Genomic DNA, 18,070 nt, shown 5'->3' with positions numbered 1-18,070 from the left:
CAAACATCATAACAAAGCCCAGGAGAACCAGATTGGTTGCAACCAATAGCAACGACGAGGAAGCTGACAACACCATTGTACTACGTGAGAAACATGCATGACAGCCTGCGCCAGTGTCCAATTTAAATATGTAAAATGCTTCAACTTTAATGGTCCCAGATTTTCATCTCTGCTTTTTGCAGATGATGTGGTTATGTTGTCTTTATCTGGGGGTGACCTCCAGCTCACACTGGAGCAGTTTGCAGCCAAGTTTGAAGCAGCGGGAATGTGAATCAGGACCTCCAAATCTGAAGCCATGGTCCTCAGCTAGAAAAGGATGAAGATCCCACTTTGGATTGGGGACAGGTTGGCGCCCCAGTTGGAGGAGCTTAGGTATCTCGGGGTCACATGTGACGGAATATGGTGGCAACAGATTGACAGACGGGTTGAGAAGTGATGGGGACACTGTACTACTCTGTTGTGGTGAAGAGAGAGCTTACTGTAAAAGCGAAGATCTCGATTTACCGATCAATCTACGCCATCAACCTCACCTATGGTCACAAGCTTATGGTAGTGACTGAAAGAATGAGATTGCAGCAGATGAGGTTTCTAAGGGTGGCTGGTTAGAGTGAGGAGTTGAGACATTTGAGAGGGGCTCAGGGTAGAGCTGCTATTCCTCCGTATCGAAAGGAGCCAGTTGATGTGGTTTGGGCATCTGACAAAGATGCCTACAAGGTGCCTCCTGGATGTGGTGTTCTGGGCATGTCCCACTGGAAGGAGGCCCATGGGAAGACCTAGAACATGCTGGAGAGATTACATGTCTCAGCTGGGATGGGACGGCCTTGATGCTTCCCCCGGATAAGCTGAAGAAGGTGGCTGTGGAGAGGGAGGTCTAAGCTTCTGTGCAGCTGCTGCCCTGTGATCCGGCATGGATAAGCAAGTAAATAAATGTCTGTAAATTTTAATGTTTCAAACACTATTGATGAGATAGATTACAACATCAAGAGAGGGACTGTAGAATGCACATGTTTTTAAAGTGTCGGATGGGACAGGTTAAAACACTCACACTCAGACTCGTTACCTTTTCTTTTTCCTCTTTTTCATTGTTTTGTCCATACTGTGTGTTTCATGATTCTTGTTTGTTACACTTCAAAAGTAACTAAGGGCTCTATGTTTTCTAAATTTCTCTGAAACTGTAATAAAAATGACAAACGTGCCAAATCCGACACTTGCAGCCTTCTATTTTTTGGTAAGGCAGTAGGCTTTTTCGTCTTTTTTCCCTCCTTCCCCGTGTGTTTAGTACCTATGAGTCCGGCATAGGCTCGGAGACAGAGGCCTGCTGAATCTTTCAGGCAGCCGCTGGCTGTCAGATGAGACGGCTGGCAGTTATTGAGGAAATCAGCCAGTCTGGACCTGGCAACAACACAAACAAACAGTCAATATCAACATTAAAAGCAGGCAAGACTAACTTACACAACACCTTCTTATGTATAATAAACTTAGCACAAAAAATAAGAAAATTTTTCTTTGGCTGATTATTTCTTTGCTGTAGCAATACTTCTTAGCAAAAAATCATCTGTCTTTAGGAAGCCTGTTCATTTCCCATTAAATGGCGTCACATTTGTAAAGAAAATGCATTTATGGTTTGAGCAGTTGAGTATATGGGTTGCACCCATGAAAAGTTTGCCAAATATTATCTGCCAAATACTAAACAGCTTATTCTGTTATTGACTCTTGTTTTGATCCTCTGTTACTGTAGACACCAGCTGATGATCAGGTGTTTGATTGGCACCTCAGTAATAGCACCTCTGAACGTGGACCCTGCTACAGCAGTCAGTTGGTGTCTCCTTCAAACATGCCATGTTTGATAGACGTGGACAGGGCCCATGCGTAGGGCAATTTCAAGCAGGTGTTCCACAACACCAAGCTTCAATTTTATTTGGAGTGAGCCCTAATACCATCTCCAAATAGAAGTTTCACGTCCATATATATGGGGAATGTCAGAGACACGCTGCAAAGTGGGCCACTCCCAAGAAGACAAAGCCAAGATTGTCAACTCTCACCACCTAGGACCTTCTACAGATTTACAGTCAAGGTTTGCAGGACAACATGACTGATTTCTCTCTAATTGCACACAGCCAATCTGTGATTTCAAAAGGGTGCCAGGAGGCCTGCTGATTGACCTTCACAAGGCAGGGATAGTTCAGTAGGTGGAGTGGTGGCCCCATGATCGGAAGGTCGGGGGTTCGACTCCACTGAACGGTTACCCTGAGGTACCCCTGAGCAAGGTACCGTCCCTACACACTGCTCCCCGGGCGCTGCATTGGTGGCTGCCCACTGCTTCACTGAGTGAATGAGTTAAATGCAGAGGAGCAATTTCCCTATGGGGACTAACACACACACAATTTGTGCTGGTGTTGGCAACGTGCGCACTGGAAAGTGAACATGTGGAGAAATTTTATGTGGCGTGATGAGTCCAGATTCTGCCAATGGCAGAGACGATGCAGAGAATGCTATATTGACTGCTGGAACAATATGGTAACCACTGTTGGTGCAGGCAGTGTAATAGTGCATCTCCCTCACTAAAGAAAAACAAGGGTTTCAATCATTGGATGCATAGCAGTGAAAATGTATGCTATGCCTTCTGATGATAGTCCCTAAGGGAAGCATGTATAATCTAAACAGAATTGGTCCTAGCACTGAACCCTGTGGAACCCCAGTGTGTGAAGAGGACTCTCCATTTACATGCACAAATTGGAGTCTATTAGATAGATATGATACAAACCACTGCAGCGCAGTACCTGTAATACCTACAGCATGTTCTAATCGCTCTAATAGGATATTATGGTCGACAGTCTCGAACGCTGCACTGAGGTCTAGCAGGACAAGCACAGAGATGAGTCCACTGTCAGAGGCCATAAGAAGATCATTTGTAACCTTCACTAAAGCTGTTTCTGTGCTGTGATGAGCTCTGAAACCTGACTGAAACTCTTCAAATAAGCCATTCCTCTGCAGATGATCTGTTAGCTGTTTGACAACTACTCTTTCAAGGATTTTTGATATGAAAGGAAGGTTGGAGATTGGCCTATAATTAGCTATAAGCTGTTATGCCTGTTGTACATAGCTGATTAAAAGAGAGGCTGATCATGTTTAAGACTGAAGCATTAATCAATAGTAGGACTTCTTTGCGCAGCTGCTAGTTTTAGTCTCTATAAGGAGGTTGAAACCACCCACAATAATTGCTTTATCTGAAATGAGCATTAAATCAGATAAAAAGTTTGAATTCAGACAAAAACTCTGAATAAGGCTCAGGTGGTGACAACAAATGAAATTGCAGGTCTCCTAAACAGACCAGATTTCCCCCAGAAAGTTTACCAATTAGCTATAATGCCCACATCCTTTTTTGAACACCACTCAGACATCCAGCAATATAAGGAGAACATGCAGCTAAATGTGTCAGTCGTTATCGGACAGCATAAGGTACGCATAAGAAAACTACAGTGTCTGAAATTGTTTTGCTAAAGTTACACACGATCCAAGATTAATTTCAGTCAACTTTGATTGACATGACCAGGTGTCATTACTGCTGACATGAATTATAATTTTCTGGAATTTAATTTTACCCTCAGCCAGCAGTTTTAAATTTCCCTTAATGTCCCCTGCTCTGGCCCCTGGAAGACAATTCACTATGGGTGTTGGTCTCTCTAGCTTCACATGTCTTCAAACAGAACCATGTGTAACCAAGTTGGGGACCAGGAGGAGCTGAGCATTAGAAGTGCCAGGCTGTTGTCATTGTCTATGGTTTTTTCACATGCTACTGAGGCCCCTGTTTGTTCCATCCATCAGCCATCCATTTCCTGATGCTTATCTGAGTTCAGGCAGCAGTCTCAGCACAGAAGCCATGACATCCCTCACCCAGCCACCCTTTTCAGGTAATACGGACATTCTCAAGACAGCTGAGAGATAATATCTCTCCAGGAAGTCTTGGGTCTGTCCTGGGCCCCCCTCCTGGTGCAACATGCCCAGAACACCTCACCTAGAAGGTGTACAGAAGACATTTTAGTTAGATTCCTGAATCACCTCAACTGCGTAGACGAGCAGCAGCTACTCAGTCCCTCTTGAATGACTGAGCTCCTCACCCTTTGGCTGGGCTGTGGCTGGGCTCTCTTTCTACACTTGTATTCACAACCTCATTCTTTCAGTCACTAATCAGAGCTCATGACCATAGGTGAGGGTAGGAGCCTAGATTATCTGGTGAATGAATAGCTATGCTTTAACACTCAGCTTTCACTTCACCACAACAGATTAGTACAGCAACTGCATCAGTGCAGACACCTCCCCGATCCATCTGCCTTATGTTCCACTCTAACTCATGAACAAGACCCCGAGATACTCGAACCCCTCCACTTAGGCCAGTAAGTTGTCCCTGATCCAGAGTGTGTATGCCAACTTTTTCCAGATCAGACTTGGGGGTGCTAATTCTAAATTCTCAGGCCACCAAAGTGGAGAAACTCCACTACTTGGCTGCCCTTTACATGCTGTTCTATCCATAAAAACTTTGAACAAAATCAGTGACAAAGGGCAGCTCAGGGGGAGTCCAGCAACCACCGGAAATGAGTCCTACTTACACCCCATACTCCCAAAGCACCCCCCACAAGGGACCTGGGCAAATGCCTTTTCTAAGTCCACAAAATGCATATAGACCACTTGGGCAAACATAAACCCTTCTAATATCCTTAAGAGGATAAAGAGTTGGTCCTGTGTTCCACGACCAGGATGAAAACAGCATTGTTCCCTCTGAATCCAAGGCTCAACTAACAGATGGACTTGCCTTTTCATTACTCTTGCATAAACCTTCTCAAGAAGGCCAAAGAATCCCACTGTAGTTGGAGCACACCCTCCAGCCCCCCTTCTTAAAGATAGGAGCCACCACCTGAGCCTGCATATTCAGAGGAACCATTTGAGACCTCCACATGACAATGCAAAGATGTGTCAGCTAGGACAGCCCTACATCAACACTCTTCAAGAACTTTCATCCACTCCAGGGGGCCTGCCACTATGCAGTTGTTTAACTACGTGAGTGACTTCACCCCAGTGATTAGCGAGTTGTCCCCCTCCTCCTCTGCATCAGTGCCGCACTCCGTTGGCCTGCCAGTACCTGTCAGCTACCACTGGAGTCCCACAGTCTAACACAGTCACAGTCTTTAAGCCCAATAAAATTCCTTCAACCTGATGGCTCCCTTCACCTCTGATATCGACCATCTGGTTCTGGGATTGCTGTCACGGACACTAACAACCAACAATCTTTCAGTTGCAGCTGTTTGCAGCAGCCTTAGCAGTGGAGGTGCAGAACATGGTCCACTCAGACTTAATGTTGCCGGCCTCCCTTGAAATGCAATTGAAGCCAGAGATGAAAACAGAAGATCTTGATGACTGTGGCAGACATTCCCAGTGCACTGGTACACCAGGTCTGTCCAACATTTCCTCCCACCACCTGATCCAACTCACTATCAGGTAGTGATCAGTTGACAGCTCAGCACCTCTCTTCACCCAAGTATCCAAAACATGCGGCGGCAGATCTGATGATACGATTACAAAATCAGCAGCTGTTCTGCTCTACTAGAACCCTAACTTCAGTGACTGGATGAAGATGACAGACAAGACCTGTTCCCAGACCCAAAGCAACCCACTTGTCTTTATACATACAAGTATACCCACTGCTGCCTGCCACCTCTCGCTAAGGGTAACTCCAGAGTGGAACAGAGTCCAACCCCTCTCTAGAAAACTGGTTCCAGATCAGGTAAGCCAGACTATATCTAATTGATTTCTCCGAACCTCGCTCAGCCTCCTTCCCCACCAGCGAGATGGCATTCCATGTAACACAAGTCAGTTTTGGAAGCTGGGGATTGAAGCACCAACATCACCACCTATGACTGCCACCCCATTCTGGACAAAGTTTGCAGAACCCTTGAATTGTTATGCTGCATAGAGATTGTATGAATCACTGCTCACCCAGGATCTGCCACGGAGACCCTACCAGGGGCCCTGACAACATAACTCCTGGGATCAATGGGACACACCAACCACTCTATTGCAATAAGGAGTCAATTTATAGAAGGAGGACACAGGGATCATAATTTGTTAAACTGCTAGTATGTCTTGCTCCTTCAGATTTAAATTATCCAAACCATTAAACAAAATGAAACAAGAGTCAATTGCTGAATAAAGTGTTTGGCACTGGAAGCAAAATATTTCATTGGCTGAAATATAGCCCCAAACAAAGCCTCCATCAAGTTTTACAGATAACTGTAAGCGCTCACTGTTAAACCTCTCCTGACCTACTTCATATACTTCATACTGATATACTGATAAAATTGGCAACAGGTCTTCAATCCCAAGTTTTTGTTTTTTGGTTTAACTCTTTACGTTGAAATCGTATGTAATTTGGTATTTCTTTTGGGTTTCTTTCCTTAAGAATGGCTTATTAACTGCAACTCTTCCACTGAGAGCATTACTGACGAGGTTGGATCCGAGAGTAGACAGATCAACTTAAGACCCAGATGCATCTCTCAGGTCCTATGTCAGATCTTTGCAGGATTCCCCCCCCCCCCCCCTTTTTTTTCCTAAGGACATTTCATATACTGCCTATCTACTCTAGATAGGTTGTTTTACATCTGCTGCTGTTTTTGTCCTCTACTTGTCAAGGTTCCTCAGATTTTATTAAGGTCAATCTGCACACTGTGCTAAGATACACTGAGTTTTGGGCTAATAGCGCTTTGGGAATCATTTAGTTGGTGAAGAAATGTATTGAAGTGCTCAAAGACACTAACTAAAATGTTTCTTTGGTAATCATTTGTTATGTATAGACATCACTGGCTCGTTCCTTTTCTTTGGTGACTGTTTTTGTTTGAAAAATACAGAGGTTAGCATTAAGTGGCAAAAACTGAAAAATACTTTCCTCTGAAAATGGTCAGGTTCAAGTACTGGACAGAAATATGCAAATACATCAATGGATGTCCAAAGAAAAGCTTCAGAAAGCCTGGGGAAATATTGCTCAAGATCACTTTAAAAATTACAAAATATTCTGGCTCACTGAAAGCAAAATATAAAGAAAGTAGGGATGGCTCACAGTACTGTTCATCTGCCTCTACACTTTATGTCTAACCTGCAAAGGTCGTCTCGGCGACAGAAGCTTTGCTGGTGGAGGCAGTTCAGTTGCAGACCTTCTTTGTCGTGGTAGGAGCAGGAGGGTACAATGGTTTTCCTTCTCCTCTCACCACACAAGGTATCAGTGCAGCGGCAGAACAGGACACCCAGGCTGTACTCTTCTGGCACCCGCTCCAGAAAGCGACGTAATGATCGGTGGCATTTGTGTTGGTTACATCTGTTGGTACCAGGCATCGGCTTTGTGCAGGCTAGCACGTATTCTGATCGTAGGTTACCACACTTTTCGTACAAGCCACAGTCTTGTGCTGCCTTCAAGCACTGGTTCTCACCACCCAGTTGCATGAAAGATGAGGCTGGGGGGGTGTCAGAAGAATAGACCAAGAGAAGATATTCATTCCTAGGATTAGCATACTCTTTGACTACATTCCTCAACACATCAGTTCATACCTGGGATTTTAAATCAGCATGTAATTGGATCTGGCTTCCAAGCACTTTTTGCAAAAACATGAAGGCTATATCATTTCTATTAGAGAACAAATATCAGAGTCCTGCACAGTTTTAACAAGCTTGATTCAGTACAGAAGCAAAACCATTACCTGAAACTATAATCCAAGCCCGGCCATTAGTGATCACACATTTAGGCCATTCTCAGACATTCTCAAAGTTTTGTGTGCTACTGAGCTGAATTTTATAGGCGGTTCCCCATTGAAACAGTCAGCATGTCTGCATTGGCCAGGCTTGTTAATAGCAGCAACTGGTGCATGCATGTTGCTTTTGCTTAATCATATGTGATGGTAAAACACTTAAAAGTAAAGTGGGGAAAGGAAAAAAATAGCAGTTTTAGATTGACATTACAAAATGAAATAATACAGTGGGTAAAATGCATATTGAACATGTTATCAATTTTCAAAGTGAAAGTGTTTTCATTGCTCAGGAATGAAATGAAATGAAATGAATGAATGAATGGAATTTTGCATGGTAAGTGTGCATCCAGGCCATGGCAGTTGAATACATTACTTATTGTTTTCTTTAAAACAATTGTAACTGGTGATTCCAGATTTTTCTGTACCTCTCCACAAGTGGTCCTTGGCTCGTGAACAATTCTTTTGATAATTCTTTTCACTCTTCTGTCTAAAACCTTGGCTACTGGTTGTGACCAGTTTATGGTGAAATTATGTTCTTTCCACGTCTGGGATATGGTCCAAGACTGCTTGCTGGAACCTTCAGGAGTTTAGAAGTCCTTCTGTAGGCCTTGAGAGAGCCATTGTTTTGTTCTCTGTTTGCTGACAGATTTCAGCTGTGTCATGACTTTCCATGCCTTTTTATACCTCCCTTTCTTCATGTGTTCAAGACTTTAATAATAATAATAATAATAATAATAATAATAATAATAATAATAATAATAATAATAATAATAATAATAATAATAATAATAGAAAGCACTGTGGCACACTGTTGCCTCACAGTAAGAAGGTCCTATATTCAGTGTTCGCCTTTCTGTGTGGAGTTTGCATGGTCTCCCTGTGATTGCGTGGGTTCTCTCCGGGTACTCCGGCTTCCACCCACAGTCCAAAAACTTGCAGTTAAGCCCCTTTTCCATTCGTAACTACTCAGATTGACTCGCCAGGGTTTTCCTTTATGTCATATTACCTGGTACCAGGTACATTTTTAGTACCTGCTCGGCCGGGGTTCCAAGCAATCCAACCAGGAACTAAAATGTGACATGGCCACGCTGCATGCCAACGATTTCCTGGTCACTCGATGAGTCATGAGAGCGTCTCGTTCACAATAATTAAAAACGCCATTTTTGAAACCTGGGAACGAGGGAAATGGCTACAGAAAAATCGCAGTGATTACCTGAGGAATTGGAGGAAAAGCCACAGAACAAGCAGCAGGCACATTCTTGCCTCATTCGTGCCACCTTTGTTGTACCGTTCGTGTTGCATATTAATTAAATCACGAGGCACCCAGGCTATGACAACAAGCATTCACTCTGGGTTGTAATGGAAAACCAGTTGATCCGAGTTCATCCGAGTCGTGGTGTTTCAATGTGTCTTCACCACGTCTTGAATTCTGAGATTTAGCAGATGGGGGAACCCATCTGCAGCAAGTTTGTCAGGAGCTAAGCTAGAAGCGACCAAGGGTACCACATTCTGCTCTTCACCAGTTAAACATACTACAATTTCAGTACAGCAAACTACCCAGTTTGTAATATAACTGTTGTCTAATATAAACCTTAAATTATTCTCATCTAATGTGCTTTTGAAGACATTTTAGAATAAGAAACATCCAGATAAATTCAGCAACATCTCATGTACATATCCAATATCCGATTTAAAACCTTGGATAGATTAGAACATTATATATAAGCTTCAAATGTTTAGCTTATCAAACTTGCTGAGCAGTCTTTAACTTAGAAAATAATCTTCAAAGAATGCACACATTAATTTGTTTAAAGGTTACTGTGAATATGCTCCACTTCTGTAAAACTATCTAGATGCTGAAATACCTTAAGCACAACTTCATATCTGAACATATCATATGTGATGAAAACACAATTGCAGGCAGGATCGTGTGGTGGCTTAACTGTCTCTGTGGTATCAGAGACAAAGAAAATGAGAATGGAGCTCATAAAAATTAAAATTGCTTGACAATATTTTGTATTAAACTGCCAGTCAGATTTAATTGCTCATTAAATGAAGGTGCCTGAATCCCAATCTAGATCATTCTGGGTTATTTTAACTCCTGCATATACACAAAATAAATGATAATACCCTATATATATACTCATACCATATAAATAATACTTATTACTTTCCTACATTAAAGTTTTTCTAATTTGATTCAAATGAATGAAGTGGTATCTAAAATTAATAAATAAAAATAAAATTACATTTACAGCTAGAGAACACTATAACATCTGTTATTGGCACGAATCTTGCCTGTGATCCAAAGTTCTTCAATTTTCTGGTAACATTTTTGGTTTGGATACAGGATATGGACTTTTGAATGGGTCGATATCAGCATGCAGCGTAATGCTGCTTGGGAACATTTACAACATTTCAGTCTAACCTGTTGTTTCTCTTTTGCGATGCTCGGTCGCTGCAGAAATTTCTAAGTAGTATGTTGTTTTTATGGAGGAAAACTGGCCCAAAGTTCATTTTTGTGATGAGGGAAATTTAATTTAGCTAGTTCAGATGAGAAATAAATATATTTGGGGGAAATCTGGGGAAAGATTTTGTGAAGTGAGAATGTGAACGACATCAATCATTCAGGAGTAGCGGTTTGGTCTCTTACTGATCTACATGGCAAGTTGAACAATAAAGTTTATCTTAAGCTCTGTCACAAACAAACAGCTTGTATCCACAGGCTGAACTGGAAGAACAACAGAGAGGCTGTACACAAAAGGGGATAAGCAGGTGCTTCAGTGTGTGCAGCTAAACGATGTGTAATGTGTTCTGTGTAAGTTGGTGTGGTTACAACTACTGTAGCAAAAGAATTTCCCAAATGTGGGGTAAGTATTACTCATTTGTCATGTATATAAGATTGTCCTATGCTGTAAATTATGGGATACAGTTTTTTTTTTTAAAGGTGTAAAATTAATCACAGTAATTCTTCTCACCGAGTACTAGTACTCTTTAAAAAAATTACCCTCTGAATCTACAGCAGGTAAAATAAGTAGATAAATAACATAATATAGTTAATAATATATTTCTAACGATACTACTGACATGAAATTCTCATCAGATGTTGATAACAAAGTAAATAAAGACCTACACTAACACAAAGAAAACAGAAAAAACAGAAAAATTTCAAGACTGATTGATTTCAAGACCTTCGCAACCTTATCGTTCTAAAATATACTGATGGGATTGGTTATAAAATAATTTCTAAACTAATGAAGCTTCCAGTAAGCATTCTTGGGGCCATAATCCAGATGTGGAAAGAACATAATTTCACCAAAAACCAACCACAACCTGGCGCTCCTAGCAAGATTTCAGACAGAGAGAAAAGAATTATCAGAAGAGTTGTCCAAGATCCAAGGACCACTTGTAGAAAGCTACAGAAAGACTTGGAATCGGCAGGTCCAATAATCTCAAAGAAAACAGGTAAACCTCCAGGGTGTCACCACACAAGATTCACTTTCTGAAAAAAGCATATTGAACCTTTTTTTAAGTTTTAAATTTAACTCTTTGAATGCCATAAAATACACCATATCTGAGGCACTTGCTGGTCAAAAGGCACTTTATAACACCATATGAACAGTGATGTTTGGAAGTAGGTACATCAAAGTGTGGGGCTGTTTTCCACCACCTGACACTTCATATAAGTGAAGGAAAGATGAATGTAAAAATGTACCAAGACATTCTTGATAAAAAATCTGATGCCATCTACCATGAAGATGAAAAATGTGGTTTCAATTGGTTTCAAAGAAAGAAGATAAAGCTCCTAGAATGGCCCAGCCAAACATATGACCTGAATCCAATTCAAAATCTATGGAAAGAACTGAAGAACTGAGGTCATAGAAGGGACCCACCGAACTTTCAGGCTTTGGAGACTGTTAAGGTGGAAGAATGGGCCAAACTCAGACCTGAGCAATGTTTGCACCTAGTTTCCCCATATAAAAGGCGTCTTGAATTGATTACCAATAAAGGCTTTTGTACGGAGTATTAAACAACTCTCCGTAAGCATGTTCATTTCTCACTATAGCACTTCATTTAATTTATGGACCTCTATGGTTTGATTTCTTTGAATGTGTGGATTGGATGGGCTGTTACCAACATCAGATTTCATAGCACCTTTAGAAATATATTTACTTGGAACATGTTCAATACTTATTTTACCCGGAGTAGGCTGGGATTCCTCCCCTGGGAACCTTGAGTATGTTTCTTATCAGTGTTATAGCTACCTATTAGCTTGAGACATTTGACAGTTTATGCTCTTTTGGATATGTCCAAAAGTAATCACCAGTTTTTTTAGGATATGTTTTTCATAACAATAAATGCCTGTTGCATGTCTGTTCCATTCAGATAAGTAGATGCTGGGACATTTCTGGATAAAAGAAAATATGCAGCTGAACAAAGGAAACCGACCTAACACCACTAATGTGAGTGCACACTGAAAACCCTGATGGTGAAAATATTGTTGATGTAAATGGACTTAGAAAAGCAGAGATTAGAAAAAAACAGTAAAAGATCAGTGTCACTACATGATATTGATTGATATATACTTAACAACATCTCTGAGGCTTAGTGAGCCATTGATCTGCTTCACTGCTATAGACATCTATGTCATTAAAAACTCAATGTTCAAGTCCACAAACTCAATGTGGTTAATCGTGAAAAAAAGACTGCACAAGTGACCATGTGCTTATCAGTGTGTGTTTTACCTGCCACTAACGAAGCCATGTGTGTATCCACAAGCATGTCGTCATATGGAGATGTTTCCAGCTCCTCCTCCCCTGGAGACAAAGGAACACACAAACATTAGCAAACCTATCTGTCTGTTTATGATAAGGCAAACATATTTAACCTCCTAGGACCTGGCGTCCACATATGTGGACATCACATTTTTGTTTATTTAGACCCAAATACTCAATTTTGCTCTACAAGGGCCTGATGTCCACTTACGAGGACATTATACTACCACTGTTCTATCAAAATTTTAAACGAATATCCTCATTTGTGGCTCTCATTTTTCTTAGAAACAAAAATTGGGTAAAAATCTGGTAATTCTTTGTTTTTACATTCATCGGGCCCCAATCAGCCCAAATATCAGAGAGAAATTAAAAATGCTGCTGTGGAAGAGTTGGAGTCTTAGGAGGTTAAAAGAAAAACTTAGGTAATGCATGGAAATGATATCGGAATTCCCCACTTATATTCATACATCTGTTTTCATTATTAAAGGATTTAATTAATTACAGATTCCCGAGGAAAGAAATTGGCTCATGCTTACTGATTGGTTTTAGGTTAACTCTGAGGTTGTTCAGTTTAACTGAAGTGCCACAGTCCTACACCTTTACTTCAAATTCACTTAGAAAAAGTCAAAAAGAGACCCACTGAACTGGGAACACCAATAACCATGATGTTTATCCAGGGCCAGGTCACAGAAGCAGAAAAACCTAGACTCGCCCTCTCCAGCCACCTTCTCCAGCTCACGCTCATCCATCCAATTCATTATTCTCATGCCAGCTGAGAGATCTGACCGGTTTGTCATGAGTCTACACATGGACTCCTAATGGCAAAGTCTGAAAAGCCAGGGTGTGGGCCACCAGGGCCTCCACCTTTGACTGCTGTCTAACGCACATCACAGCCAACCCCTGTGGCACCTACTGTGAGCCTGCAGGAGGGCAGGCCCATTTTTCCTTTTCAGGCTCGGCCAAAAGAACGAGCCATTGGGCGCTTTCCCACATACTCCCTCACCAGGCCTGGTTCCAGGATGGAAGCCAGTTTACTCTGTATCAGGCAGGGTAAAATAGACCGGTGCTATTTTCTGCGCTAACAGGAATGACACTTCATATTTTAGTTTTCACGGCAGCTGGTTGATATTAACAATTGTAGGCCTGATGATAATATGGGGATGAAATAAACATATTTGACACAAACAGAATGGTAACACAAGGCAATGAAAGGCAATATGACATAATGTGGTGTAATGTAATGTACATATAATATGCATTATAATGTTTCATGAGGATGTAGATGGTTCACTTAAGAAATACAAAATGACGGTTTCATATTAAGTAACACTGAAGGGCTTTTTTTAGACTGTTGGTCTCCCTGTTGCAATTGGCTGGGATGTGAGGGGGGAAATGAATAGGAAGGAAGGGAAGAAGAACACAACAGCTTCTGAAGATGTTGCAACAATTCGCTTGGTTTAAGAGGGGTAACTTATAACAGAGAGATTAATAACAATTATCAATGTGTGTGAATGTTTGTTAAGTCCAGTGTTGGGGAGTAACGGAATACATGTGCCGCCATTACGTATTTAAAATACAAAATATGAGTAACTGTATTCCGTTACAGTTACCGTTTAAAAGGGTGGTATTCAGAATACAGTTACTTTGTTGAAATAAATGGATTACACTGCGGTACTTTCCTGTTTCATATTGTCGCGGGTCAGGACTGTTTGGGTTTGTTTGACAGCTACGTTCTGTTGTTCCAGGCGGCAGCGTTACGGTTGTCATGGTTACAGGGCGACGCTCTCTCTCTCTCTCTGCGACTGTGTGTTTCCTGGGTGAGAGAGCGCCTTTTCGTTGTTGTTGTTGTTGTGCTAAGCTAACAGGCAGAATGCTACAAGCATAGCTCTAAAGAATGTAGCATCATGGGCAGTGTAGTCCGTGCTGCAGGGAGAATGGACTGCCATACACGTTATGGGTCTGTGAGCGCGAGGAGGGAGAAAAAGGGGAGTGGAAAGGTACGAGTTGTCATCGAGGAAAAACGGGAGCTGGAAGCATGTAAATATAATAATAACCACTGCAGCCAAGAAGAAAGCCTGACGAGCCCAGTTGTAAGTAAGCTATTAAGACTCGACTGTACACCGTGTTCCTGTTTTCCTCCGAAAACAATAAGTTCCGTTGGAGCAGCCTTTCAACGCCTCTCTCTGTCTCTCGCAAGAAAAGTTGACCCACACAAATCTCCTTAAAACAAATGCAATGCAAAATGTTGTTCGCTGGATTTACATCCGCAAAGAAGACTATTACAAAGCAATGGTTCTGTCCTGACATTTGTATGGAATCATTCTGGAGACGATGTCTTATCCGTGTTATTGGTTTTGAACATACCACAGCAAAATTAAATAAAGCTCGACCCACAACTGTTGACGCTTGGAAAATCTTCTCATCCAGAGTTATCTCCTGGAAGAGGCAATAATTGGTTTTAACTTTGTGTTTTTGTGTCTTTTCTTTGCTGTCCCTATGCCTTGTTTGCTAATGTTTGCTTTGCTACTGCAGTTTACAGTTGTGCTGTATATGTCTGTACCCCCCCCCCCCCCCAACCCCGTTTTAAATCAATAAAATGTTGATCACAAAAAAAAAAAAGTTGACCCACACAACAAAGTAAAGCTAGTTTTCGGCTACGAGCCGACAGGGACCCCGCCGTATTAGTCAGAGGTCCCTTTACTACAGTTCGGAGTCGCGGACCTTCAGTAATAGTAATAAATCACACAGCAATAGTACATTCACGTTGTTGTAAAAAGCATGATAATATATTAAGTAATCCAAAGTATTCAGAATACGTTACTGTCATTGAGTAACGTAACGGAATACGTTACAGAATACATTTTGGGGCATGTATTCTGTATTGTGTAATGGAATACATTTTAAAAGTAACCTTCCCAACACTGGTTAAGTCCCACTTCAGAGAACCGTACTGCAGTGGAGAACTGTTTCCAGGTGAGACCTAAGCAGCTAGCACAGATTGCTTGTCTGCTCCATGGGCTCAACTATAAAGAACTTTTGGTGGACTGTTACAGAGTTGCAAGCATAGAAGTACACGCTATCATCACGAGGAGGCAAGACATGCGAGTCCTGCCTGATAAAAGCTAATACCCCAGCTGAAAATAACGGGTATCACAACCAGAGATGGGCAGTAACGCGTTACTGTAATCTGATAACTTTATTCAAGTATCGAGTAAAGTAAGGGATTACTATTGCAAAAAAGGTAATTAGATTACTGTTACTTTCCCGTAAGAACGCTACATTACTGCGTTACTAAAACTGTGATTTTTTTTGCGAGAATGTCTCATGACAGTGACGTAAGCAAGTGCGACGTTCGTGACAACAGCTGTGTGCAGATCAACAATGGATCATATATCGAGTGCAGAGAGAGTATGAGCGTGCAGCGTTTAAAGCGTGGAAGTACTGACCTTACTTTGAGTTTGATTCCATAAAAAGTGACAAAAACATTAGTGTCCGCTGTGCGTGGGAAGAAAACTTCTTTTTACAGCGAAAAAACCCCTAAACTTCCAAACAAGCACCGAGTAGCTACGACGTAATGGGAAACTCACAGAGAAACTCGCGGATTCTTCCACTGACTGCTGCGGCTCACCTGCACCAGGGTAAACCTCCGCCTACCCCGCTCCTGCTTTACTGGTGAAAATAGAGCAACAGGACCGCTGAGTCTGTGACTTTATTTATTTTCTGCTGTGTTTTACTTGCATCTATTTGAAAGACTGAGTGTAAACACAAAAAATATTTTATTTTATGAGCTGGAATGTGCAGAAAATAGGTTTAAATGTTAAACTAATTTCTTCCAGTCAGAGAATATTGCATATAATTTAATATTTGCTTGATGCAAAAAGTTAAAAGATTAAACCTAATAAAACAAGTTTAAAAAAAGAAACTTTTCCATTTCCATTTTTCCAAGAATAGGTTAACTTGAGTTCATATGCATGTAAAGGTAGACGAGCGAATACTTTTGGCAATACAGTGTAGTAAGACAGACAAACATCTGACATTTGTATCATAAAACAAACAAAGAGGATAAAAAAAATCTAGGATATGTTATTGACGACAGAAACTTTATTATTTTATTCTAAGAACGTTTATCAAAATACTGTAATTGTTCAGACATTCTGGCAGAGGACATGTGGAGACCAATCCACATGGTTTAATTTTACCAAATTTTACCAAAATGATGTTTTTTATTTTGGTTGAAGAAAAAGAAGAACACAAACAAGAAGAGCCTAAAGAAACACTCTAGAGTCTATAGAGATCATCTGACAGTGAATTAGACTCAATCTCAGAACAAAAGCAGGGATGTCTGGAGAGGGAATTAGGGACAGGTGCCCAGGACAACAATGATTTGATTCAGAGAAGTGGTTAACCTCCAGAGAAAACCAACACCTATCGCACTGGTTAACATCCCTGGTTTGGACATCAAGGTCATGAACAGGTATGAATTCCTGGGTGTTCACCTTAACAGTGAACGGCACTGGTCACATGACACCCATGGGCAGTTCACTGTGTCGTAACAAGTCTTCAGTAATGTCTTGCACACCCCAAGAGACTTTGATGGTTGCCTGCTGGGCAAGTGGCAGCACAGAGGGGTAAAGGAAAAGGCTTGTGCGGCTCCTGACTGAGAGAAGAAGATTGGTGCAGAAGGGCAGCTCTGTCTGGCCAGCTCCCAAAACTCTAAATAGCAGATGTGTGGAGGAGGATGTTAGCCGAGCTAACGTGCATTATGGACAACACCTCTAACTCCTGGCACGAGACTGTTAGAGCCACAGTGCTATCGCGTCCTGACAGCATTCAGACTATATGATACATGATAGATGATAGTTCTGTTTATTATTCATTTTTGTGTATTGTGATTGACTATGTGCTTCACATGTATGATCGATTGGTTTTAAAACTTAAGAGCCTTCTAGGATGAAGGTGAAACGTCTCTGAGAAACATACCAGAAGGCAAAATTCTAGAAATGCTTGTCCCCAACAATTTTGGACATATGTCACTGAAAAACTGTCATGGAAATGCAGCTAAAGAAATTGAAATCTGAATTTCCTCATTGGTCACAGTTCACACTCAAAGACATGCCTCTAATGTTCCTGTTGCTGTATCAGCAGACCTGCTTCTAAGCCCTATCACCACAGTATGCTTCTCACCACATTTTGGACCTGGCTCTGGGGCTCACAGACACTTTGCTACCCAGCCAATCATCTGCATCCTGATGCAGACGGGACATCGCCAATCCTTTGCTATTTCGCCTTTTCAGGCGGAAGAGGGCTACTGTCTCTCTGCTTCTCACCCTGGTCAGAACCTGCCTCTTCACCTAAGTCTGAGGACATCAAGGTGCTAATGATGCTGAGTTTTCTGTTTATGAGTCTTCAGTAAGCTTGGTGGTTCGATCCCAGTATGCTCCAGTCTACATGCCAAGTGTCCTTGGGTAAAATACTAACCATGCTACTCTCCAATGCATCCATCAG

At 41.6% G+C, this 18,070-nt stretch overlaps 1 protein-coding gene across 2 annotated transcripts in view; it reads right to left on the bottom strand.

Moving 5' to 3' along the window:
- Positions 1-18,070, bottom strand: part of gfra3 (GDNF family receptor alpha 3) — a 79,698-nt gene that overhangs the window by 20,476 nt on the left and 41,152 nt on the right. For both annotated transcript variants that reach the window (XM_082552897.1, XM_082552898.1), the window contains exons 3-5: positions 12,536-12,607; positions 7,145-7,499; positions 1,283-1,392 (exon numbers count right to left, since the gene is read on the bottom strand). In XM_082552897.1, coding sequence (XP_082409023.1) covers positions 1,283-1,392; positions 7,145-7,499; positions 12,536-12,607 — 537 coding nt within the window. The remainder of the gene's footprint in view (positions 1-1,282; positions 1,393-7,144; positions 7,500-12,535; positions 12,608-18,070) is intronic.

The sequence above is a fragment of the Aulonocara stuartgranti genome (genome assembly GCF_965226115.1).
Source record: "Aulonocara stuartgranti genome assembly, chromosome: 2".
Lineage (NCBI taxonomy): Eukaryota > Metazoa > Chordata > Actinopteri > Cichliformes > Cichlidae > Aulonocara > Aulonocara stuartgranti.
This window is presented reverse-complemented; position numbering and strand designations above follow the sequence as displayed.